The 24415-nt window shown below is 38.6% G+C and overlaps 2 protein-coding genes across 7 annotated transcripts; one reads left to right on the top strand and one right to left on the bottom strand.

Moving 5' to 3' along the window:
• Nucleotides 1-47: 47 nt before the first annotated feature.
• On the top strand, nt 48-16597 carry ankle2 (ankyrin repeat and LEM domain containing 2). 4 transcript variants are annotated; one of them, XM_030142738.1, is made up of 13 exons: nt 48-139; nt 2564-3067; nt 4001-4195; nt 4298-4485; nt 6740-6928; nt 7066-7188; nt 7503-7566; nt 7706-7881; nt 9194-9300; nt 9817-10007; nt 10291-11155; nt 11480-11611; nt 14681-16597. In XM_030142738.1, the coding sequence occupies exons 2-13, from the start codon at nt 2575-2577 to the stop codon at nt 14889-14891; spliced, it is 2934 nt and encodes a 977-aa protein (XP_029998598.1). In that variant the 5' UTR covers nt 48-139; nt 2564-2574; the 3' UTR covers nt 14892-16597. The 4 variants fall into 4 exon arrangements, with proteins under 4 accessions (XP_029998598.1, XP_029998599.1, XP_029998597.1 ...); XM_030142739.1 differs by lacking the exon at nt 48-139 and adding an exon at nt 183-783 and having other exon boundaries at nt 2561-3067; XM_030142737.1 differs by lacking the exon at nt 48-139 and adding an exon at nt 1296-1426.
• Nucleotides 16598-16825: 228 nt separating this feature from the next.
• On the bottom strand, nt 16826-24235 carry pgam5 (PGAM family member 5, serine/threonine protein phosphatase, mitochondrial). 3 transcript variants are annotated; one of them, XM_030142746.1, is made up of 6 exons: nt 23753-24235; nt 21970-22148; nt 21071-21196; nt 20255-20343; nt 18746-18876; nt 16826-17206 (listed from the first exon to the last, which is right to left on the bottom strand). In XM_030142746.1, exons 1-6 carry the CDS (start codon nt 23980-23982, stop codon nt 17056-17058), a joined length of 906 nt encoding a protein of 301 aa, XP_029998606.1. In that variant the 5' UTR covers nt 23983-24235; the 3' UTR covers nt 16826-17055. The 3 variants fall into 3 exon arrangements, with proteins under 3 accessions (XP_029998606.1, XP_029998605.1, XP_029998607.1); XM_030142745.1 differs by having other exon boundaries at nt 18746-18879; XM_030142747.1 differs by lacking the exon at nt 18746-18876.
• Between the last annotated feature and the right edge of the window lie 180 nt (nt 24236-24415).

Below are 24415 nucleotides of genomic sequence, written 5' to 3' on the forward strand. Positions count from 1 at the left end.
ACCAATATTCAGCGTGCACCTCGAGTTCAAAGTTTATTTTTGCGCAGGCAATATGTTGGACAAAACTGGGTCCTCGGTCGCTGCATTTTGAAACCGTCGCGGTGAGACACCTAGCAACAGTAGCCGGGGAGAGGAGGAGGTGGGAATGATATAATTAAGATTACAACGTTTTAAGATAGATATGTTCTGTATTTACTTTTTTATTCCCATGACTTCTTTAATAAAACAAAAATCCGGTTTCTTACATTCGTCCTGTCGCTTGCCATCGTAAACCGGTGGCTTGAGTAATTAGCTTCTTACCTTGCTGAGTGGCTAATATTAGCATGCTTGAAAACTGTCTCCTAAAATGGGACGTAGAAGTAGCATTAACAAAAAAATTATCTGACCTTTGTTACCATCTAACATCCAGTTATGTTTACTGTCAATTGCTATGTAATTCTTAAACGTATATCTCAACAATCGCCATGTCTTGATGTCGGTTTTCCTGTTAGATGCCTGTCCAAGGTGGCCTACATAAATGGGATTGTGCTAAAATTAACAATCATAAGCATGGTATTATACCAATAGCATGTAGTGATCAAGTTGTCGTTTTATTTGGTTTTGAATATGAAAATGTGCTGTTAATTGGAAATACATATAAGTCGTTAACGTTAGGTTATCGTTTCCTTGAATTAGTCACGTCTGCTATTGGAGAACATCATGCTACATTCAAACCTTTGAGAAAGAACGTAAATATAAGAGGCATATCCTTACTCTGTACAAATGTAAGCTCCAGTGAGATTTCAAGAACCCTAGAAGCCATACATTTATTTATGCCTGATTTATTTGAAAAAGAATAGTGTTAAAATTGTATATTAGCAAAGATAAATTGGTAAAAACAAACAAACAAAACTTCCATCACAGTTTTCGTGTGAATAAATTCCACCGTAATGCAGTTATGAACGTTCAGAAGGATGCTCACAGTCTTTTACAGGGTGTTTTTGTTGTATGATCTCTTTTAACTAACGTTATTACGTTAAGTAGCAAAAATAATCCCAAAGCTACATCACTTATTAGCCACAAAGACAAGCGAGTCATTATTCCTGTTGTATTGAAAATTGAACAGTTATCTGTGTAGAGGAAGTCAATCAGATTCGTAGTTTGCTGTATAGAAATGATGTTACAAATCATTAACTCTGCCTTATCACCACTGGTTAACCTGTGTAGAAATGGGACGGTAACCTTAAAGTCGCCTAGAAGGAAATTTTCCCACAGGTCTAGAACGCAGCATGCGCCCTCCCTTAAAACTGAGCATGCGCATAATATGTTGTAAACAATGAGACTATTCCAGACCGTCTTCAGCTTTGTGTCTATCCAACAGTTTATCTGTGTAAAAGTAACAACAATTTTCCATAGATCCGCGTATATCAAATAAAAATGTTACGTGGTAAGTATAGGGACGCATTTTACTAGATGTCATCACGTACACTTTGATTTTTGTCGGCATCATTACCACGAAAACGTACCAATTTGTTCCGTTACTGCCCGAAAACCCACCTCGAATGACATACTTGGGCGTGACAGCATGCGAATGAACCGACTAACAATGTACTAATTTATATTTTGCACGATTCGATCGCTTCTATTGCAGGCCAGATTGCAAGCTTCACTCTGGCTCAGTCTAGATTTTCTTCAAGCTAGCTCTGTCATGCACACTCCCAAGCTGCTAAAGCTGACTTAGTAGTTAGCAGGCTAGCTAGCATAAGCTACATCTACATTCATGTGGTTGTTTATCATAAGATATGGTTTCTCGAATGGATTGAAATGGAAATCAAATAGCGCGAGCTTATTTCTTTTTCAGGAACTGGTGCAAGTGAAGGAATGGTACATCATTAGATATATGAGCTGTGTGCACTCTACTTAGAAATGCTAGGAGCAGAAGCACAGGTGTTGACTTGTGTCTTTAATTTTGTTACAGTAGAAGGATGGCATTTAATGATCCACGCACAGCAGTTCTTAGCTGTTTAGTGGCACTGTATTCATACTTAATAGAAATGCTGGAGTATTAATGTTACTGGTTCACTAATTTTACTCATATTTTTATTTCATGTCCTCATAATAGTTTTATATTTAGTAATCACACCAATGACCATACTTAAAAGAACTGTCTTTATTTGGGTATTTAAAAACACAACTGCATGTAATTTCTCAAGTTTTGTTATTTTTGTGGCTTTCATTTTATATTTTACATGTTTTGATTTTTTTTTCCTAGTGAGTGTGCTGCTTGTCTGTTTGCTGGTTATTAACACAGCTATGTATTCTGATTCATGTTTGTACATCTCTGTGTGTCTGATCAGTCTTTGGACCTTATTCTTAAACAGTTATTAATTTGTCTAATTTGACATTGCGTCAAATAGTGTGAAATGTATTTTTTTAGACAAAAGTTAAAAAGGCTGAAACACCCCACAAATAGCCTACTAAAAAAATGCAATTATATTTTGCACAATGATACCTGTTCAGTTTATCGATCAAAATGGAGATCATGACTGTGCTCAAGATTATTGAATTTCATCATGTGTTGCAGGGAGCTGAAGCATGGAGGCAGTTCTGAGCAGGCTGAGGGGGCTGAGTGCCGATGAACTGCGGGAGGAGTTTGCCCGAGCTGACCTCAAGTGCGGCCCTATCACTGCTACAACCCGGGCCACCTTTGAGAGGAAGCTGGCCCGAGTTCTTGCCGGGCCAGAGAGCAGCGCTACTGAATCAGACAGCACCTCCTCAGCAAGTGTCTCTGGCAGTGTTGCCAATCATGCCAAACTTGTGTCATGTGCCACCTCAGCAGCTGCACCCACCACTGCTCCAACGAGCAGCAAGCCAGCTGAGGCTGCAGGTGAAGAATTTGACTTTGGCTATGGTGTGGGTCTCAACCCTCCAGAAGAAGAGGAGATTTCTATAATGACAACCTCAAACAGCTCTGCCCAAGGCAGTACCTCTCAGTCAAAGACAGAAACCCCTTCAAAGCCTGCACAAGTGTCCCCAGCCTGTTATTATGGAGTATGTCCGCTGTGGGAGGATGTTTTGCTTAGAAATGGTAAGTGAGATTAAAATGAAAATTTTGATGTCTGTCATTACGCATATTTTACATTTTGGCAGTGTGAAAAAGTTGCACAAAGTGACTGTTGGTCTGTAAAAACTGTAATGTCTAATACTCCTTTAATCCTTTAAAATGTTTCAGCAGGGTTCTGATAGACATTTAAGAAACTGAGTGGGTTTAGTGATTGGATAGTTTGCTGCACATCATGTAAGAAAAATTTCAAATTGGAACATCTTAGTTTTTAGTAATGTATAAACTTTTTAGTTTGTGTTTAAAGGTTACCAGCTACCAGCAATTGTCTGTCATAATCCAGTGTATCACTTAAATGTAGCCTCAGTGCAACAAATTGTGAAACAGTAGGAAAATTTACAAACAATAAAACATCATTTAAATTTACAAAGGTCCTAGACAGTCTATATGAATAAACAAAGATAGACACTTTGAAGCAACATTATCTGTACTAGCCATGAGCTGTAATTTCAGTATATGGTAATGCTCAGAATATTAAATTATCTTGGCCTCAGAAATGCATCTGAATCTGTGACGCACCATCTAACAGACAAACCCATCAATTGTTTTTTCTTGGACAGTGGTCCAGTTTCTGTATTGGTTTGCAGCTGTTGTATCCTGTATTTTAGGACATTGAAGGACAGCCTTTACTATGTTTTTTTGGTGATAAGTAGCAGAGCTGTTCAGTTGCCTGACCTCTGTAGAGCAGAGTATTGATCTATATTATTCTTGAGCTACTCCAACAGTCACTGGTGTTAAAGTGCAAATGCAGCACCAATATGTCAGAATATGATATCACAGGCTGACTAGGCAGGAACATAACAGAGGAAAACCAGCCATTTAAACTAAAATGTGAAAGTGTAAAAATCAGGTAGCAAACACAAATATAAAAATGCTGATTCTGAGTGTTTTTGTCTGTAGAGAGAGCACACGTGTACACAGATAAGAAAGAAGCACTTCAAGCTGTAAAGATGATGAAGGGAGCCCGCTTCAAAGCATTTCCCAACCGTGAGGATGCTGAAAAGTTTGCCAAGGGCATTTGTGACTATTACCCCTCTCCCAACAAATCCACACCCTGTGTATCGCCTGTCAAACCAGGTGTGGTCATTTGTAAGGGTATGTGAATTCTACTGTTGTTTGATATTGTATTATACATCCCGTGTGTCATGCATATTGTCAGATATTAAATTTCCATTCATCCCCTCTCCTTGTCCACAGCAGACAACATGGAGGTTGATACCATTAACCGGGAGCGGGCCAACAGTTTTAAGAGCCCACGTACCCAGGACCTCACAGCCAAACTGAGGAAAGCTGTGGAGAAGGGGGACGAAATAGCCTTCAGCGAGTTGGTTTGGAGCAACCCTCGCTATCTCATTGGTTCAGGGGATAATCCCACTATAGTGCAGGTGAGAGCATGGAATCTTTTATTTTTTATTTGTTTTACTTAAAGCGACCAAGTCTGATCCTCAATTTAAAATGAAAATGCATCTTCCTTTACAACACTTTTATCACTGTTGAAGTTTCTTCAGCTTTGGCTTACATGGAACTTTCTCATTTGTTGATACATAAACATCCTTTCCACATTAACACTGTTTGAGATGCTGCTTGTGTTAACCTTGTAGTTGCTAAGCTGAAGACAAAGAAAGACCTACCACTTCCACTCGAGTGTCTGTTCATTATTAAAGTATAGCATGCACAGGGTGCCCATGGATCCTTACAAAGTCCCAAATTTTATTGTCCTAAATTAATGACTTAATTATCCTTAAAATACATGATGTTATTCATCCTTAAATATGTCGCTCAAAGATCTTAAAAAAATGTAATGTTAATCATTTTAACATAACAAAGATAGGAATGAGTGGAGCCACCAGCTATCATTCATGATTGTTCAGGTATGAGCTTTAGCAGCTTGAAGGTCAGTAGCAGAAATCAAAATGTATCTGTAGCTGGATTGAAACATGGTTAAGAATGAAAAAAACAAGATTGTACTGTTATTTTTGTGAATGTTAGGTCTTAAATTTGATCGAGGATGCTGTGAAAAATGTCTTTTAAAAGTCATAAATTTGGCTTCCTCAAACGTGCAGATACACTAATTTAGTACAAGCACTGAATATTCTTTAGCAGATGATTCTGTTTAAAATTCAAATGTCCCATTTCAGGATTATAGAATGCTTGTTGTAAATGCTTAAATGGGTCGTATTTTGCTAAACCCACTTTTATTAGTCTTTGGTACATTTATTTGTGTATTTGGACCCTAATAGTTAAAAAAGTTTGAATTTGAACCCTCCAGGTGCTGCAAAGCTATCTTTATATTTATTCTGGCAGAAATCGAGTGGATTTCTACAACCCATTTCAATTCCTGCTTAATTTGTTACATCTATAACTAGTTAGGTTACAACATTTGCACATACAAGGTCAAGACTTCTGATGAACATTTCTCAGAGTATGCCATAATTGTTTGTCAGCAGCAGCGGTTGTAGTCCGTACTGAAAATATGACCAAACTTCGAGCCGATAACCTAAAATGTTCAGTTGTTGGTTGTATTAACGAACACAAGTGGTTGAACGGGACAGAGCATCACTGTCAACAACCTGGAGGGGGTGGGGTGTGAAGTGGCTCATTTGCAGTTAAAGGGCCAGCGATCAAAACCACCTTTCTGGTGTCATCAGTCAGTAATAGGGTTGAAGATGGACCTGTGGAGTTGAATTAATGAAGAATTCAGACCCAAGCATAGCATTTACAGTTTATGTAGACCGCAGGGAAATATTTTAAAATGTATGATTCCATTTAAAAAAGCAAAATATCACTCTTTTATCTTAAAATTTAAGTCGGGGAAAAAATCAGCAGAAATTTGCAAACCTTTCTTGTGCAGCTCTCTCCTCTTTGTCTATATCATCAGACTCAATATAAATACAGTGGAAGCGGAAGTTGCATCTTACTGTTATAGAGAAGTGAAGCCACTTTTCCCAAGCAGTAGAATCACATCCAGGTTGCATCTAACTGATCAGAGAGCTATAATTACAGCTGTCAGTCATGTATTTAACCTCGTTATCTGTCCGAAAATGACTTTGATTAACTAGAAATCTGCTTCATAGAGTAGATTTTCTACAGCCAGAAAGCACAGAGAAGGAGTAGATGCAGAAATCTCATGTCCTCTAAGGACATTTAAATTACAATATGCTGAAAAGTAATTATGTAATTTTTGTCCAGTGATGCAACAATGGTAAATTGACTGCACTTACATAGCGCATTTTCTACACCTTCATGGAACCTGAAGTGCTTTACAAAGCCTCACATTCACCCATTCACACACACACTCATACATTGCAGCTTTAATACATCTAAGCCTGAGGACATCAAATATATTGAACTAGCCAGTTATACAAAAATACAGTTATTTGTTTTACATCACATTCATCATATCTTTGTCTCCGTCTTTGAATATTGAACCTGCAGAAGTTCTTTTATGAAACGGCATTTCTTAAACTGTTTTCATGATAAAATGAAATACAGGTTGGGTGATAAATTCCCAACTTTGTCAGGTGAAGTTAAGGTCAGAAGCTGCTTTTGAATAAAATTAAACAACCTTTCCTGTCAGCAGGAGATTAAAGAGGATTATGTCCTGATCCATACAACAGTCTACCTGTTTTGTCTGTTCAGGAGGGCTGCCGGTACAATGTAATGCACGTAGCGGCCAAGGAGAACCAGGCGGGCATCAGCCAGCTGCTGTTGGACACTTTGGAAAACCCTGAGTTTATGCGCCTCATGTACCCAGACGACCAGGAAGTCATGCTGCAGAAACGTATCCGCTACATTGTAGATCTTTACCTCAACACTCCAGATAAGGCTGTAAGTTCTTATACTAGAACACATTAGATTCTTTGGTAGCATGGAATGCAGTAAAGTTGGAAGTGTATACATAAAGGAATAAAACCATTGATGAGAAGTACATTTGGCTAACATGAGTCTTTCTCTACATGTTTTAGGGCTTTGACACGCCACTTCACTTTGCTTGTAAGTTTGGGTGCCCAGAGGTGGTCAATGTCCTGTGCTCGCACCCTGACATTGATAAAAACTGTAAGAACAAGGATGGCCAGAAGCCTTGTGATGTAAGTATTCTCCTTTTTTATGCTTATTTATTGAAGTATCACACACACAATGTGAAGGACGTCCTGGCTGTTGTCGCTGAGGGAGGGGCAGTTTTGCTCACTCAGGTTTTGGAGTTGTGACCTTTCTGTTTGCTTTTCAAATCTCTGGCTCCAAACTGCACATTGAAAGCTAAAATTAGATGAGCACGAGGTAATTCTTTCCCCTCTAGATCCTTGTTACTGGCTACCAGTCAGTAACGGTTGCACTGTATGTGTTCAGCTGCACAGATACATACATAAACCAGTAATAATGGTTTGTTTGTCTTTTGCTGCAGGTTATTTGTAGCAGAAAAAATAAAACCCAGGAAGTTAAGCAGAAGATAAATGACTATTTGGAAGGTAAGGATAGAAAACTCTGATAACATTTAACATTACAGAAGAAAGCGGGTGTCTGTTATTTGAAAATGTATGCACTCACACTCTTAATGACATTTATGTTGATACTACAGTGTTACTTAAAGGGTTTACTGTCTTACAGACCGCTGCTACATCCCTTTGCTGAGGGCGACTGATAACACCTCCCAGCCCATCATTGGTACTCCTTGGTCACCTGAGTCCTCAGAAAGCCTCTCTTTGGTCCAACGTCACATGAGAAGCCCTATGGATCCAATGATGGCTGTGACTGCCTTTGCTGGCCCCCTGAGCCCCTCTAAAGCAAGTTCTCCACCTTTCTTCCATACTGACTGATTTCCAATCAACCCTTTATCTCCAGTCTTTGCTCTCAACTTGGTAGTTGCCTTTAAGAATGGAGTTACAATAGGGGTGAAATCTTACAAAGGATATGATTGGAATATTACATTGTTATTATTATTATTATAGCACTATATAGGCCCATTGTTTACCCAATTATCATCTATTGCAGTGATAAATCTGACCAAATTTGCAGGACATTTCAGTGCAGCCTTGCCTGTTCAAATTTCTGGCTTGTACCGATATCATATGAGCAGAGAAGCACAGAAAAATTGCTAATGCATTATTTTTTCAAACTTCATACATGGGATATGGAGGAATCTTGACTGTTACGTGGGTTCAATCCAATCCAACTTTATTTATAAAGCACTTTAGAACAACTGCAGTGGACCAAAGTACTGTACAGAAGAATAAATAAAATCAAAATAAAAGAATAAAATACAAGAATAGATAAAAAAAAAACATAAAAGCTGTACAATTTAAAAACAACAAAAAAATAACAATAAACCAACATCAAATAAAACAATAGAATAAAAATAATACATTCAAACATCTCACATGGTTTCAAAAGCCAAGGAGAAAAGATGGGTTTTAAGAAGGGATTTAAAAACAGACAGAGTGGAGGCCTGTCTGATATAGAGAGGCACATCATTCCATAGTTTAGGAGCTGCTGCAGCAAAGGCACGGTCACCCCTGAACTAATTGCTTAGTTTTTGGCACACACAGGAGCAGTTGATCAGCTGACCTGAGAGATCCTGGGGGGGGGGTGTATAAAGCTGCAACAGTTCGGAGAGGTAGGGCAGGGCGAGGCCATTTAGGGATTTAAAAGTAAATAAAAGAATTTTAAAACTAATCCTAAATTGTATGGGCAGCGTGACGCTAAGATGGGTCGTTTAAAGTTCTTGTGAATAGCAGTTTTTCAGAAATAATTACATTGAGCCACATACACCTCCTTTGAAAGTTAAAGTGTCTATATTGTAACAGATGTGTATATAAATGGGTTTTCTCTCTTGTAGCAATGTATATAAGAATTTTGGGAGGTTTCTTTAACCACTTTGAAGTCTGCATCTGAAAATGTTCCACGTGGAAAGCTAGGTGACCGCCGCTAGTTGTTTCTCAAAAGAAACAAGACTTATATCTGCAAGACAAGGGGGTAGGGTCAATGAGGGGACTGGAATTGGACCTTAATCTTCTCCTCCAGTTGTGTATTTCAGCTGAATTGTCAATATTTGCATTCTATGAACCATAAATGACCAGAAAACATCTTCTTCTGTAGGCAGATGACTTTCGTCGGTCCTGGAAGACGCCGCCCAGAGAACGAGCGGAGCTTTTCCACCACATTCTGAAGTCAGATCCTGATCGTGGGGCAGAAAGAGTGGGCAGGTACACCCAGAACCTAGCTGACCCTTACATCGTTATTTAAAAACTGTAACTTTTTGCATTGATTTTCTTTGTCTCCCTCTAAGTTAGTGAGTGGTGATTAAAATAATACCAGAGGATGCAGAAAATTAGTGAAGTGTGGCTTATTACTGGGTTAATTGCTGTTGCTGGAAGGGTGGAAAAAGTTTGTGTTCGCAGTAAATGTCTAGGAATTTTGGGCATGTAGAGCCATGTTTCACATACCCTTGGGTTCAAACCCAGTTCGCCTCTTGTTCCATGTCATCTCTAATCTTATTTGATTCTATTTCCAATGAGTGCCATTTGTAATGAGTACTGCCACAGAATTTATCTAACACATCCAAAGTCTTAGCTGTACTCTCCAGTCAGTGAAGGACTAATCCAGTTTTGACGATCTGAAATAAAGGGTAGTGTTAAAATAAAATGTTATAATGAAACCTCACATACCCACATCCTGATTCAGATCATGAAGGGTGTCTGACTGTGGTAATCTCTGTGCAGAGACCTAGCTCATGAACTGGGTCATCCATGGGCTGAGTACTGGGATTTCCTGGACAGTTTTGTGGATCTGTCATCAGCTGAAGGTTTACGCAAACTGGAAGAATATCTGAGCAGCAAGGATTTTAGCTCACGGGCTCATGAAGAGGCTGGAGAGAATGAGACCAGCAACCGGTTCAGAACTCCCTCTCCAGGTACCCTCAGACCTCCTCATGTTTTGTCACACAGATATGTGTAATCAGTTCTCCTTTATTCCTTATCCCTGTGAATTCATATAAGACTTTTTATTCTGCTTTATGCATTTATTATAAAACAACTAGTAATGGTGTTTTTGATAAATGCAGTAACAAATAAATGTTATTATAACTGCTATTATCAGAGTTATGAAGGAAAACAAGTGGCTGATAAACTGTATTAAAAAGACAGTTGATTTAATATTGTTATTTTAACTCTTACTTTTTAATGATTTGGTTTCAGGTAAACCTAAGAAGTTTTGTAACTCGATCTCTGTGGGTGCCTTCCTGGATGAAGGTGATGACATGAGCCTTGAAGAGATGAAGAACCGGCAGAATGCAGCACTTACCAGCATCACCTCATCTGCTGCATCCAAGGACGGGCTGAAGGGTGCAGTGGGCGGCCTTGAGTTCCACATCCTGCCCATGGCTCTGCACCACCGTGGGGCTGATCTGATAGAGACGGCGGCTGAGCAGGACCTGCTCTGCTGCTGCGATGATGGCCTTCTATCACCAGGTGGTGTCTGCAAAAACGGAGTGTGCTCCTCCTCCAGAGATAGGACTCACAATGGAGACAAGGTCTCCCATCGCACCTCCCCGTCCTCCTCTTGTCTCCTGTCGCCCATCTCCAACCTTATGGTGGAGTTTGAGCGCATGTCACTGCAAGAGCCATTGGACAGCCCTACCAGCTGCAGGGAGAGGAGGAGCAGTGGCGGGAGCCGGCACAGGGAAATCCGGGACTCCTACAGCTCCTCCTCAGCCTCAGACCTGAGCTCCGGCCTAACCCGCCTGTCTCTGGGTCACAGCAGTCAGGACGGTGAGGAGGGGTCAGGCTGGACAACAGAGGCCGGAGGAACAGAGGAGAGGCGCAGCAGTGGCAGCTCAGAGGAGTACTTTGAGGCAGAAGAGAATCTGGATGTGTTGAGCAGGACTAGGGGGTCAGTGTCAGGGGGGCGCAACTTCTGTGCAAGGTCCAAGTCATGGGACCATGGGGGCAGGGACCTGAGCAGCTCAGGGTCCTCCAGCTCCTCCTATAAGTCCTTAGACAACTCCCATGAGTTCTTACCCAGGACCCCACCGCACATTAAGAAAGGACTTTTTATTGATGGGTGAGTGATAAGGTTATTTATGTATTATGTTATTGCATACGTATTAATGGTGTCTGAGTTAGACCAGAACCTTGCAAAAATGTTTCACTAAATGATCTGTCAACATTTTTGACTGGTATTATAATTAAAGCTATAATATTTGTTTTAATTTTAGAGGAACTTTCTGAAATGACAGTTCACACTGTCATCATACTAATTCAACCACTGCATTATTTTTAGAAAAATGTGACGGGTTATTATAAAATGTTATGAAGAGCAGAATACAGGGAATTGTAGTATATATGATTATGTATATATGAATATATGATTGTCCTGTTTTCACAGGGATTCACCAACCAAGTTGGACAGGGAGGTCTTGTCAGCAATCCAAAGCATGGACATTGATCCCCAGAAGTATCCCAGCATTCATAAATGGAAGAGCACAATGAAGTTGTACTCTGCATCAGATATGCAGAGGTAAGTAGGCTTGCTGACATTTTATTGCCACGTTATTACATTTCATCCTGTTGAACCCATGTGTTACTGTGTGTTTCAGTCACTCTCATGAACTGAAAATGAAGGTTTTGGGTTTTAGTGGCTGAATAAATCAGATTACCAGATTAAATGCTAAATACTGTAATACCAGTAAATATCTTTTGTGGAGAACTGAAGTCTTCTTTTGTATGAGATACAGTATATGACCCCTCTCAGCGGGTCAACAAAGGTGTGTAGTGTAAATGGTATTACTATATATCAACTGGAATAAACTTACCTCTATGTCAACTCTGACTTTAGCTTTTCAGCTTCTCAGCTTTTAGAGTTTAAGGCTTTGTGAAATCAGTTGCATTTTATGTCCAGAGCAAATCATAAAAGGATGGATAATGTTTAAGGTTAGGGGTGTGTCATGGTTCGATTACAGTTCATGATGAATCTTAATGCTCACATCCTCAATTTTCTATAAAACTGCTCAGTTAATGCAAACTGATTAAGAATGGGTTACAAACTATTAAATTACAACAGCCTGTAAAATAAACAGCTGTATTTTCCCAAAGCAGCGTCTGTTGGAGCCACATCAGGACAAAACAAAGCTGAAATCCATCTGCAGACAGTGCATTATAGTAGAACTGAAATCAATGACAACACAGTTGGCCTTCATATCGCAGCTCAAAGAAAGGCCACGTCACTTCCTGAAATGAACATTACCAACACATTCTGTTAGCCAGTGTTTCCCATTAATGATGCACTGGGGCACACTCCCAATGTCTGTTTTGTTCCACTCTGGTTTGACAATGAACTGGAACATGGTGGTGAAGAGTCTCACTTAATAATGTTGCTAATAATGCAAGTAATTTTTTTGGGGGAGGTTAAAGTGCACTGTTATCATTGCAGTGCATAATAATGAAACTAACCACACAAATTCCATTTAATAAATATTTACTGAGATGAAAAGGAAACTATTTTTCAGATAAAACATATTTTTATATAATTTTTATAAAAAGATCCATATGTGACACAGTAAAAAGGACACACAAATTACGCGCTACAATTTTTTGAATATCTTTTTACTCTCTCACAGGTACATTTTGGGAATCAAACTAATTATGCAAGGCAGAGCGTTTTACAAAAATGACCGCTGTTGCAAAATCACTCGCGATTTATTTGTGTTTAAATGGGCAGGTTCTGCGTGTAAGGTGAGTGGACACGATGGGTTACACACAAAACCTGGAATGAGACTGCTGATTTGTGAAAAACCTGCATGTTTGGGTTAGAAAAACCCCTAGGATTGTTAAATTTAACACAGTGTCTTTATTTATAGCTGTATATAAGACAATTTCAAGCCATGTTTTCCAGATCAAATGCACTGACACCTAAGTAGTTTTTCATGTCCTAATTTGGGTCCTATTTTTGGCCCCAATATTTGATTAAAAATGCATTAATTTTGGAATGGCTCAGAGCTAGAGTATATATTTTTTGCTTTTATCTGAGGTCATCATTAGGTACATCCTGGGGGGAATGTGTCTAAATTTCTCTTTTATTATTGGGTCTAAAAAGCTGACAAAGTAGCAGATACCAAAATGAACCCAGTTTCATAGAAGCACCCATATACACACGTGTGTATACACCTGGGTGCAAATCATAGAACCGTAACAAACTAAAGTGAGAACCATCAGTTTCTGAAACCTGGAGAACTGCAGCTGCAAAAGAGAAATGAACCCAGCTCTGTGAGATGAGTTGAAATGTTAATGGCAACAAATCAGCGACATGTTATCCAGCTGACGAAGCTGTGCGCATTTGTGTGTTTGTCACAGAGGCAGAAACTGGTCCGTTCTTACTTAATTATGTTCAGATTCTCTCTGCAGCTGTGTAACTGCACTGAACACTCGAGAGGAAAAATAACTTCAGTACTGAGAACTTGGGGGAGCAAAAACATGACATTGACAAAAACATAATACATCCATGATATGAAGCACAGTTTCAAATCAATGCCGCAGCCAGTAGTGAAGCTTAATTAACATGTTAACAGAGACTGTGTCTGTTACTGTGCCTATGCAAAATTTGAAATACCTCAATAGTAAAATGTAATAATTTTACCGTGTCACTCAGAATATCACAAGTTCACTCACATTTCAATGCAAGAGGGCAACGTTTCCAACTTTATTGGTTGAGGCTGAAAAATCAATACAGGTGTTAGTCTAGTGTAATGTGTATGTACACTGCAGACGCCCCATTATTGATCTAATGCATCGATGCAGAAGTCTGCATCATGATGCATCTTAGAATTGAGAGGGTTCCACACCTCTATTTTAGATACTATATTCCATTGTTTTTCAAGCTTGGGGTCAGGACCCCACGTGGGGTCACCTGAAATTTCTAGTAATTGATACAAAAAAAACAACTTCCTAATAAAAAATATATGGTGAGTTGAGAGAGACAATCCCAATACATAAAAGACATGACAAATTGTGAAGCTGAAACTGAAGCACTGTGGTACTGTTTATCTTTCAAATGTTCATTGTGGTCAGTTTCAGATGCTGCAGCTCTTTCATAATTCATAGTTTGAGTTCTTGTTTGTTCAGTATTAATTGTCAGCCTTGTAAATCCAAGCTGGACTGACTGTACATATCCTGACCAAGGAAAATAAAATTCTCACTTTGTACAGGAATCTACACCTGGCTTTTCTGCCTCCGTCCATAATAATATACATTATATAGACTAAATGTCGTCTAAAATTAATGCTTATTTGCAACATAGTATAGCAAACTATTACATGATCAAAAACAAATTAATTTTAGCAAAAAAAAAGTCTCTGTTTTGAATGTCTGGAGTCGCCAGAAATTTGTGATGTTAAAATAGGCTCATGAGCCAAAAAAGGTTGGGAACCACTGCTGTACTCCCTCAAATAGTGACTGTGGACTGCATTCATACAAAGTAACAAGACTTTATTTGCTGTGTTTCTTTTCCGCTATGTTTAATATGTATATTTGATCATATCTGCCATTATTACAACATTGTGAAACTAACCCCTGTGTTGCTGTTCACATGCAGCTGGCCCAGCCCCATGGTGGTAAAACCACGACTCAGGATGCAGCATCAGACTCCCGGCTCCCCCGTCAGCGGCCTGATGTCTCCGACTGGTCGCTTCAGTCCTGCCCGGCATGCTGCCTCACCAGACTTCAGCCCCAGCCGTTACAGCCCTGCCAATGCTAGCTACATCCAGCGTATCCGCCTCAAGCACTTGAACGACCCACCAGTCTAACTGCCTGCCCATCCCGCCCCAAACCACCGCGGCCATACCCCACCTTCCTCTTCCCAGTCCCAAATCCAGCTGCACCAAGGTGGCTACACCAGAGCTCAGAACCCACATACCTAACAGAAATATGCACAAGTGTCTGGAAGATTTGTATTAATGATGTATGGTACTACTCCTATGTAATACAGGAATTCTCATCACGTTGGGTTGTGATGTACACTCAAGACTTTAAAAAGGAAAAAAAAGAAATCTTGGTAATGTATGTACTGTATGGGTGTGGACCATGTTCAATTGACAGTAATGTTATTTGTGGCAAGTGTGAAGCACCTGTATCATAGCCTGAGTCAACTTTTTTGAATATCGTGAATACAAGCCGCACTCCCCAAAGTTAGTTCGTCACTAAAACCTCAGTGTGGAATCCTCAACAGGATTCTGTCACGGAGGATGTTCTTTAAAAAAAAAAAAAAGTAAAAATGTCAATATTTTAAAAATTATTTTTTGTATGTTGGTCAGTAGCACAAAAATTAAATGTTTTTATGAATGGTGTTAAAACCGACTGCCATTTCCTATGTTTTCCTCAGTTCAGGAATTGCCTTAATTTTCTGAAGTGATGGACCAGTTCTCTGTCAGTTTTGACACTTACACGAAAAATATTTGGAAATGATAGCTTCACTGGTTGCGTTGGTCACAGATGATTACGGCAAACATGGGAAAAACTGACAGACCGAGACCTTCCATGTTTTATTTTATTCTTCAATAAATGCATACATTTTTGATCTTCTCAGTGGTTCCTGGACATGTCTTGACTTTTCCTTTCTGCCACTAATGGTGGCCTTAGACTGTGCAATTTTTAGTTGAACTTTTTCTCTGATAAGTTTTTCGGTCATAATCACCCATCAGTCAAAAGGGTATTATCAGATTTGTCTTGTCTGGGTGAAACCTTCAAACCGCCCAGTCAAAAATCCCATTACAGCTGTGTTTAGCTATTTTTAACCACTAGGGGAAGAAAGCATTGACAGTAAAAGAGCCCTGATTAAAAAGTATTCTTGCCAAGTTGTTACTACTATCTTGTTAAGAAAAACTGCCTTAAATGTACCAGAGAACACAATCGATGAGGTGGTAGCAGCTAAGACCTGTGTAGAGTTAGGAGTTGATTCCATGTGGGATCAGCGGAACTCGAACCCCTTTCACATTACAGTGAGTCACATGATTTAGTTGCTCATCATGCATTGAGCTTTAATACCCAACATTAGGTTTTTTGCATCTATCGGTTGTATGAAATTGGCTCATCTCTGCTTGTCAGGTTCAAAACAAGTATGAACAATGGACTGTATGCAAAAACCTGCCCAAATTATTTACACTCAACTCAATGCTGTATGAGAGCTTACCAGCTACGTCTAGGACAAAGAAGCCAATCACTTTAAATATTCAGATTGCCACTCTAGTTAGGATGAGAGGACTGGTGTTCTGAATGTAAATTAGTTGTGAACTAAACCTTTATCTGAGAGCACAAACTACTCCACTGAGATGATTGTATTGTCTACCTTGTGCTCTCACGTGACAACAGATCTAATTCTGGTTTCTGAATGTTTATGAATGTGGAACTTTGCAAAAATGCACCTAAAAACTTAAAACATGCTTCTTGTGCTTTTAGCATTCTGTGCTTTATTAAAAAAAAAAAAAAAAGTTAACTTTCATGGTGAATTCTTTCTGTATGTCTAGACCTCATTTGCTTTCAACTAATCAATAAAACATCACTCCTACTTTACTGCCCAAGTGTTTTTGTGTGTTTTTAAAAATGTCACAATCAGGCCATAATTTATTTGTTTTATTCAGTAACACTGAACGTTACAACACGATTCTCACACCAGTGTACTTTAATGACACATGTAAACCTAAGGGCATTGTTTGAAATCACAACACCTACACATCTTTTTTGGAGGAGCCGGGGGGGGGGTTAAAAATCACTCAGTTGTGTAAAAATCCTACATTCAAAACGGAGGAGAAGCTAAGCAGCTGTTATAATTTCTGCTGGCGTTCCTATGGCACCAAAGTAATCACAACACCGCCAGTCTCTCATGGCGGTCATTAAATTACAAAACAACATCAAAAGTCATTTTCAAGACACTTAAGGAGAGACACTGAGCTTTGATTGTGCGTTCGTGTTACATCAGGTCCGTGTTAATTTGTCTGGTGGCATGAATCCAGAGTCACCCAGAGTCCTGAGGGCCACCCTGCCGCTGGGGCGAATGGTGAGCCACGTGATGCTGCCGTTGTTCAGGCCCATTCGTAACCAGCCCTCCGGTGGGAACTGCAGAGCCCTGGAACCAGGCAAGGAATAATATGAGCATCTGAGTAACCTGGAGCCTCAACATCCCACCTACAGAAACACTTTACAAATGCAATGTGTGTGTGACAGAGTCCTGCTTAAGTAGATGTTTGGAGGAGAACTAGCCTGTTTTGGAATGACAGCTCAATCAGATGATTTTTGGTGGAAATTAAATCAAAGAAGGTTCTTGGATATTTTCTGTCAAAATTCCGTACTAGATTTTTCAGATGTTTCCAAACATAAACATAAATGAACACCATATCATCATCTTCCTATAATAATCACCAAAATGACTTTTTTTTTTTTTTTTGCCTGAATCATCAAATATTTCATTTCTGTTAAGTTTGTGTTCTTCAAATTCCCTGATGTTCTTCTATTGTTGCTACTGTTTTTGCCTTTGTTTCTGTTTCAGGGTCTGCATCAGTGTTTGTTTGTGTATAACCCCTGTCCTGTTCTCCTATCAGCAGGGTGCTTGCTCGTTATCCAAAAAAAAATTCCAGACTTTTTCAAAACTGCTTTTTTTTCCCCCAAGACCTTGACTATGTACTTCATTCATAATTCACAATAATTGTTTTACTGACAGAAATGTTTTCAAAAGATGTGGAAAAACACAAGTGCATGGATATCACAGAAAAGTGTTTCACTAGAGCACAGGCAGAAGTATAAAAGTATGAATGTATAGATGGATGGATGAATTGTAAAGTAACGTTACCATGTGCAGGTCTGTGTACAAACTGCTGTAATTACACATCATTTTTGTATGTTTTCCTCATGTATTTCTTATCTTACAAGATTATGTGCCTTTGAGCATACTCCAAAATTCAACTATAAGAGAAACTTTTTTCCGCACTTTATTAAGACTTTCACACAAAATTCCAGACTTTTCAGAGTTTGGAAAACAGCATTTCAAAATTCCATCCTTTTTAAGACTTTAAAGACCTGCACAAGCACCCTGTATCAGGAAATATCCATTCAGTAATAAAATAATTAAATCCAACCAACAGGGGGAATTGATCTAAGGTTCAAAACCCTCTTAGATCAAAACTGTCAAGCAACTCATGGAACCAGCTCACTTATATTGGAGGTCAACTTGCTGAACAGGATAGGTTAAAAAAAAAAAAAAAAGAAAAAAAACTTAGGCAGTCATTTTAGGGAGGTGATGATACGCAAGTCATCAGTTAGTCAGTAACCTGGAAACAAATATATGCTTTCTAGTCTAATTCCATACTACCCAAGAAACACAAAAACTAAATAACTCTTAAATGATGTTTGGAAAAATTTAAATATGTCCAAAAAGTGCAAAGAGATGTACGGAGCAAAGTGTTTACACTAAACAGGACTGTCCTCTCTTCCCTAATGAACAATAGGACAAATGCAAAGCACATACTGAAATAGAACTCTTCATGGAAAACATTTGAGTCATACAATAGTCCAAACAAAATGATTAGCAAAGCAAGAAGACTTTTCAGCAACAATGCCACATTCTGGCCTCAGCCAAGCTGCGGCCGCTGTGTACGCCGGCAACACAAACCTGCACACAAAATAACGGATGACATTGGCATGACACACAATGATCTCATAGCTGTCCTCTTTCTGCTTGGGGTCAGCCCGGTGGATGTATCGGCGGAAGGCTGCCTCAATGCGAGCTCCATCTTCGTGGTACTGCTGGAGGACGGTAGAGAAGTTGAAAGCCACCTTGTCAAACAAAGGGGTTCTCTGAGGACCCTCCTTGAGTCAGTGCAGAGGCAAAACATGATGCTGCTGTGCATTGTGGGGAATGTATGGACAGTTTAAATCCAAAATGAGGCCAACCAAATATGAAACGTTTTATCTCCTGAAGGCTGCACTGACACTGCTTTCTGTACACAGGCTTTTAAAGGTTGCATTAAAAGAGGGTTTTTAAGATAGTTATGGGCTGTTCTGGACATTGGCCAAAAAATATTCATACTGTTTATTTAAGTAAAGAAACCAATGGCATGCTGATAAAATTCACTTTATTTAAAATTCTAGTTTAGTAAAAAAAAATTATCCACAAAAAGTATTTTATTAGTAAAAGCAGTCATTGTACAGTAAGTTGGTTCTCCTCACTGTTTTACTATTACATATGATATTTTTGATTCTTTTTTGTTATTACTTTGTGTTTTTACAAAATTATTGCCTGTTTTTGAATTTACTGCTATAACTGATCTTTTAACATGTTTTTTATTATGGTATGGTGTGTCCTCCTGACCTTTTGGCCAGGTCTCCATTATAAAAGAGATGTCAATCTCAATGGGACTTTATCTGGTTAAATTAAAAAAAAAAAAAAAAAAAAAAAAAGATTCACATGTATGTTGCATTTTACTGCAGTAGATGGTTAAGGATCAGCTCATTTAAACTATTTTATACACTGTTGGGTAGTTCAATCTATAGCGATGTATCATATTCTGTTAGATCAGATATGTTTGTAATGTTGAGCTGTAATGGAGTTGAGCTATAAAGTTACATGAAACGGAAATACTCAGGTTAATTAAAAGTACTTCATATTTGTTCTAAAGTACAGTACTTGCTGTACATCGTTAAAGGTGAAATGAAAACAATTATACTGTCAGATAATCTGCAGATCTCAAAACTGTTCTCTTCCGAGTGGTAAGGGTGATGGATTATCCATAATGAGAAGTTTTGGGGAAAAAATATAAACTACACAGCATCAGTAGAAGTAAGTGAAGTTAAGAAATAAAATAATTATACAACTGAATATTAGTTACAGCTGAAGATATAAAAATGAGAAACGCGTTCAGCTTAGATTGATTTTACTAATGTTGGCATTTTGGATGTTTCCTCTTCCTATAGTACATTCCTGAGTCATTGCACTAATGTGTTGGTGAAAACAGACTTTTAGCCATCAGCTTTAAGCCTAAATAAGCAAATGATATGGCAATTGTACAGACATGTTTGGAAGTGGAATGTTATCTGGGAAAAAAAATACAAAGATATGCAAATAACAGACAATCAGGTCCACAGCATGTTTTAGATCTAGAGTGGTTATGACAACTCTCACCACAGCGTCAGGTTTCCAGTGGGTGACGGGTGGAACGGGCTCAATAGGAGCACCTTCTCTCAACAAATCACAGCTCATTAGCTCCACTCCTGGGCCAATGTTCAGACATTTGGGGGAGAGAAACAAAAATAGTACAGGGTCTTGTGTTAATATACTGTATGCTCCAAAAAGGTCAGAACAGAGCGGTCGTCTAATGTAGAGATAATATAGAACAACTTTATTAATATTAGCCTGACATGTTTTAGATTGTGACAATTGGGCATAAAAATATACAAATTATGCTGGTAACACCTTGTTGATAACCCTGATGATAAATTTGCATCAGATTTAATGGAAAATTAATGTAGATGCCAGTATAATTTTATATCTTATGTATATCATGTAATAGTATGAATTGTAGCACCAGCAGGTAATACCATAACGAGAGTCTAGATGGTATAAAGAATAAAGTAGTGTCAGTGAGTCAGTTATTACTACAAATAAACAGGTTGATGCAGGTCCCTGAAGGAGTGTATTTCACAATACGGACCAACTCTCTCTGCAATATCAAGATTATCACATAACTACTTACTACATAAATTCATAATTTGCTTAAAGATATTGATTTACTATTATTTAACTGATTTAATGATGATCATGTGAGTCTATCATAAAGAAAATAAATCGACACAGACCATACAAATGCTGTCATTGACCAATCAGAATCCAGTATTCAATGATGTGATGTAACGAATATATTTACTGGATTGACATAAATACTACAGACCCAAACATGATTGATGTCTAAAACTCCAAATGACATCATATTCTACTGACCTGGGAGATGTTTGCTGATGATATGTGCTGTCTCTGTGGCCCTTGTCATGCTGGAGTGGATCAGAACATCATACTTCAGTCCCAGTGCCGCCAACCGGAGGCCTGTCAGCTCCGCCTGTTCACGACCTGTAAGTCACGACACAACTGTCATTATAAGTCTGCAAAATTATAACTTAAATAAATGTTGTCAGGCCTGATGATAAGCTGTCAGACTTTAATATCATTAGCTCTTTTCTACTTTTTAATGATTTCCTTACCAGTTATTTTTCAGATTGCATTTTTGTACCCTTCCTCTTGAGTGGACGTCACATATCTTCAATGTTTATTTTGCATTTTGTTGTGATAAACCAATGGATTAAGAGGTCTTTTATGAGTTGAGACAATTATCCTACTCTCTAAGACAAATTAGCTGCTTAAAACCCTATTGGATTAGCTAAAATAATGCACTGTCACAGCTGAACACAGGCCAGTTTTTCCAGAGCTGATGAAAAAGCAGTAACATAAAAATATCAAATACAATAGTAAAACGATGAGAAGGCCAGTTTTACTTTCAATTTTACATACATATACAAGCCTGAACAAAGACCCTACGGGCGGTGTGGGCAGGTGATGTTGCAACCATAGTCCATGTTTATCTGTCTTAAATTGTCATTTATTGAATTTCTTTGTGGTTTATTTTATGTTTTTGTATTTCTGCTTTTATCTGTGCAGTGATCTTGAGTATTAAGAAAGGCACCCATAAATGAAATGTATTATTAAGTAAGGCTTGGTTTGTTTGCAGTAGAGTGTTCTCAGAGTATAGTATTGGTATTGTTATTTATGTAAGGAATCCGAATACTTGTTCCATCACTAGGCATCACAAGGAAACAGTGTTAGAAAAAATGAGGTAGCAGCTGTACCTAAAGAAGTGAGGACCCTCTCCTTGTCGCCAACGCCGCTCAGATTGTACTGGGAGTGTCTGATAAGGAGGATGTTACGTGTAGCTTTGGGTTTGCCATTGTCTTGCTCAGAGGTGGGGTCTTCTGTAGCGGTCTCTTTCTTCTCTTTCTTCCCATTGGTCAGTGCAGATGGGTCTCTCCTGCACAGATTTAAGACGAGGTGATCTTGAGATTAGAGGTGGCTTTGTCTCACATTGTTAACTTGAGGAATGGAAATCTGGGTTTAACACAACAGGAGTTAAAGAGCAGAGTCAGTATGAGTTATTGAGGAATGTTTGACAGGATCCCTAAGTCTAAGTATCAATTCAAAGATGTTTGTCACATCTACTGAAAACTAACTGTATCACACAGTTTATGCAGATATAGAGGTGCTTTTAACATGCTAATACACATGATTTATGTCTGCGGTAACAGTAAAGGTATATCTTTTGTTGTTTTTGGTTTGGTTTGTTTGTTTTTTAACACTCTAGCAGCAAAACCATCTGTTGAATTCATACCAAATTGGGTTTATAGATTGCCAGTGACTCAGAATAGATCTCATTACATTTTGGGAACAGTAGGTCAAAGTTCAATTTTTTTTATTTTATTTTTTTCAATGAATTTTTAAAATATTTTTTTTCCCCATTTAATTACAATGGGCAAAATTTTAAATGTCTGTAGCTGCAAAACTATGGGTTGAATTCATACCAAATTGGGTTTACAGATTGCCATTTACTTATAATGGCTGAAATTTGTCTATGGTGTCTACGTCTATGCTGACGTTAGCACACACATAGACATGATGACATCAGATGGATTGATGTCAAAATAAGCTACAAAACATGCGAGGGGTGGGGTTTGTTGTGCCTGGCACCACTTGTTGTGAATGTTTCTTGCACAGGAACAATCACACTTGTGATTAAATAAGTTTGCAATTTACAGCTGAAACAGGAAAGGCATCAAAGTGGTTATATTGGCCTACAAGTACAAAACCTCCAGAATATACTAAGTTTGAGACACTAATAAAGAAAAATTAAGTCAAAAATACTAGTTAGCTGTAGTTTCCAAGACAGTCTTGGATCAAAATGAGAATAATGACAATTAATGAGAGAATGGGTTTTACTTGACAGGCATGTTTATCTCAGAACTACCAGATCTACCTCAAAACACTGTTTGCACATTACAATACATTCCTTTTTCAGGTTCTTTCTAGTGGAAGAATTATAAATATATTGTATAAATGTACATAAACCACTAAATGTGTAATTACACTATCATATACACTGGATACATCATCTAACCAGCACTTTTGTCATTTATTTTTCAATTAATCTTATTAAAGTATGTAATATTTAGCATATTTAATCTCTGAAGCAGAAAATGTCTAAAAAAAATGTAGACCAGAGTAGTTGGTAATACTATAGTGAGGTTTCTGATGTTTATATGTCTTGTCTGGTACCTGTTTAGACTAAAAATATAAGGATTTAAGGATGGATTATGCTTACATAGACTTTGCAGTGATCCTCATGGATCTGCATTATTTGACCCCAGATCGACCCAGTTTTTTTTAGCTGTTAAGGTATTTAGAGCTGACTTTAGCATAGTGACTTCCATTAGATGATTAAATTAGTCTGTAGTGCCAGTATACTTCAATCAAAGTCAAATAACGGAGATACTCTGTAAACCAGTCTGTCGTGGCCTATCTAGAGCAGGGAATAATGTTCCTGAACTGGTCTGTCAAAGGAGCACATGTACAAACTCCTACTTATCCCAGTTGAAGTCCCAGGCTTGTCCAGTCGAGGTTGGCGTGTGGTTGGCAGGTGTCCATGCAGGCTGCGCAGCTTGAAGGACGGTGAATCTCGACCACCGACTGGCCACATCCCCGCGTTGTTCTCCGAAGAATCCGTGGGAGTCAGCAGTGACAGCCGCGATCACCACAGCCGCAGAACCCCCGGCGACGCCACAAAGAAGTTTGAAAGTTCTCCTGTATGACATACTGACACCCAAGTACTGTTAGCTAATTAGCTACACTTAACTGACGCTCCGTTAACAATCTTTAACACAAACCTATGGCTTTTTATCGTCTTTTAAATGGCTTTTAAGTATTAATCCCAAATCTGGAGTGTTTAACAAAACAAGCCAACTATGCTGCAAATATCTACCGGGCGGCGGCTACTAGTTCCAAACTAAAAATACAGTCGGTCCTCAAAAGATAGCAAGCTAATCTAAGCAGTTTCCTCTAAACATTACGGTGGCCCGCTCCGGTCAAAAAGCTTACATACGCGAAAAATCCAAAACATGGCACGTGGGGGCGCTCTAACCCCTTAATCTGAGATAGTACAGCGACGTGGGTTCCATTAAAGAATATTTCAATGGGGTGAATGGGAGTTTACATGATAGTGAATTCAAAATAAAAATGTAGTTTAAT

The sequence above is a fragment of the Sphaeramia orbicularis genome, chromosome 9 (genome assembly GCF_902148855.1).
Source record: "Sphaeramia orbicularis chromosome 9, fSphaOr1.1, whole genome shotgun sequence".
Classification (NCBI taxonomy): Eukaryota; Metazoa; Chordata; class Actinopteri; order Kurtiformes; family Apogonidae; genus Sphaeramia; species Sphaeramia orbicularis.

Coding starts and splice junctions, on each gene's coding strand:
- ankle2 (XM_030142738.1), top strand. CDS start 2,575: ATGGAGGCAGTTCTGAGCAGGCTGAGGGGGCTGAGTGCCGATGAACTG. Junction 6,929..7,065: donor TCAACACTCCAGATAAGGCT/GTAAGTTCTTAT, acceptor TACATGTTTTAG/GGCTTTGACACGCCACTTCA. Junction 7,882..9,193: donor GCCCCCTGAGCCCCTCTAAA/GCAAGTTCTCCA, acceptor CTTCTTCTGTAG/GCAGATGACTTTCGTCGGTC.
- pgam5 (XM_030142745.1), bottom strand. CDS start 23,982: ATGTCATACAGGAGAACTTTCAAACTTCTTTGTGGCGTCGCCGGGGGT. Junction 21,197..21,969: donor GAGGGTCCTCACTTCTTTAG/GTACAGCTGCTA, acceptor CGTGACTTACAG/GTCGTGAACAGGCGGAGCTG. Junction 20,344..21,070: donor CATCAGCAAACATCTCCCAG/GTCAGTAGAATA, acceptor ACATTGGCCCAG/GAGTGGAGCTAATGAGCTGT.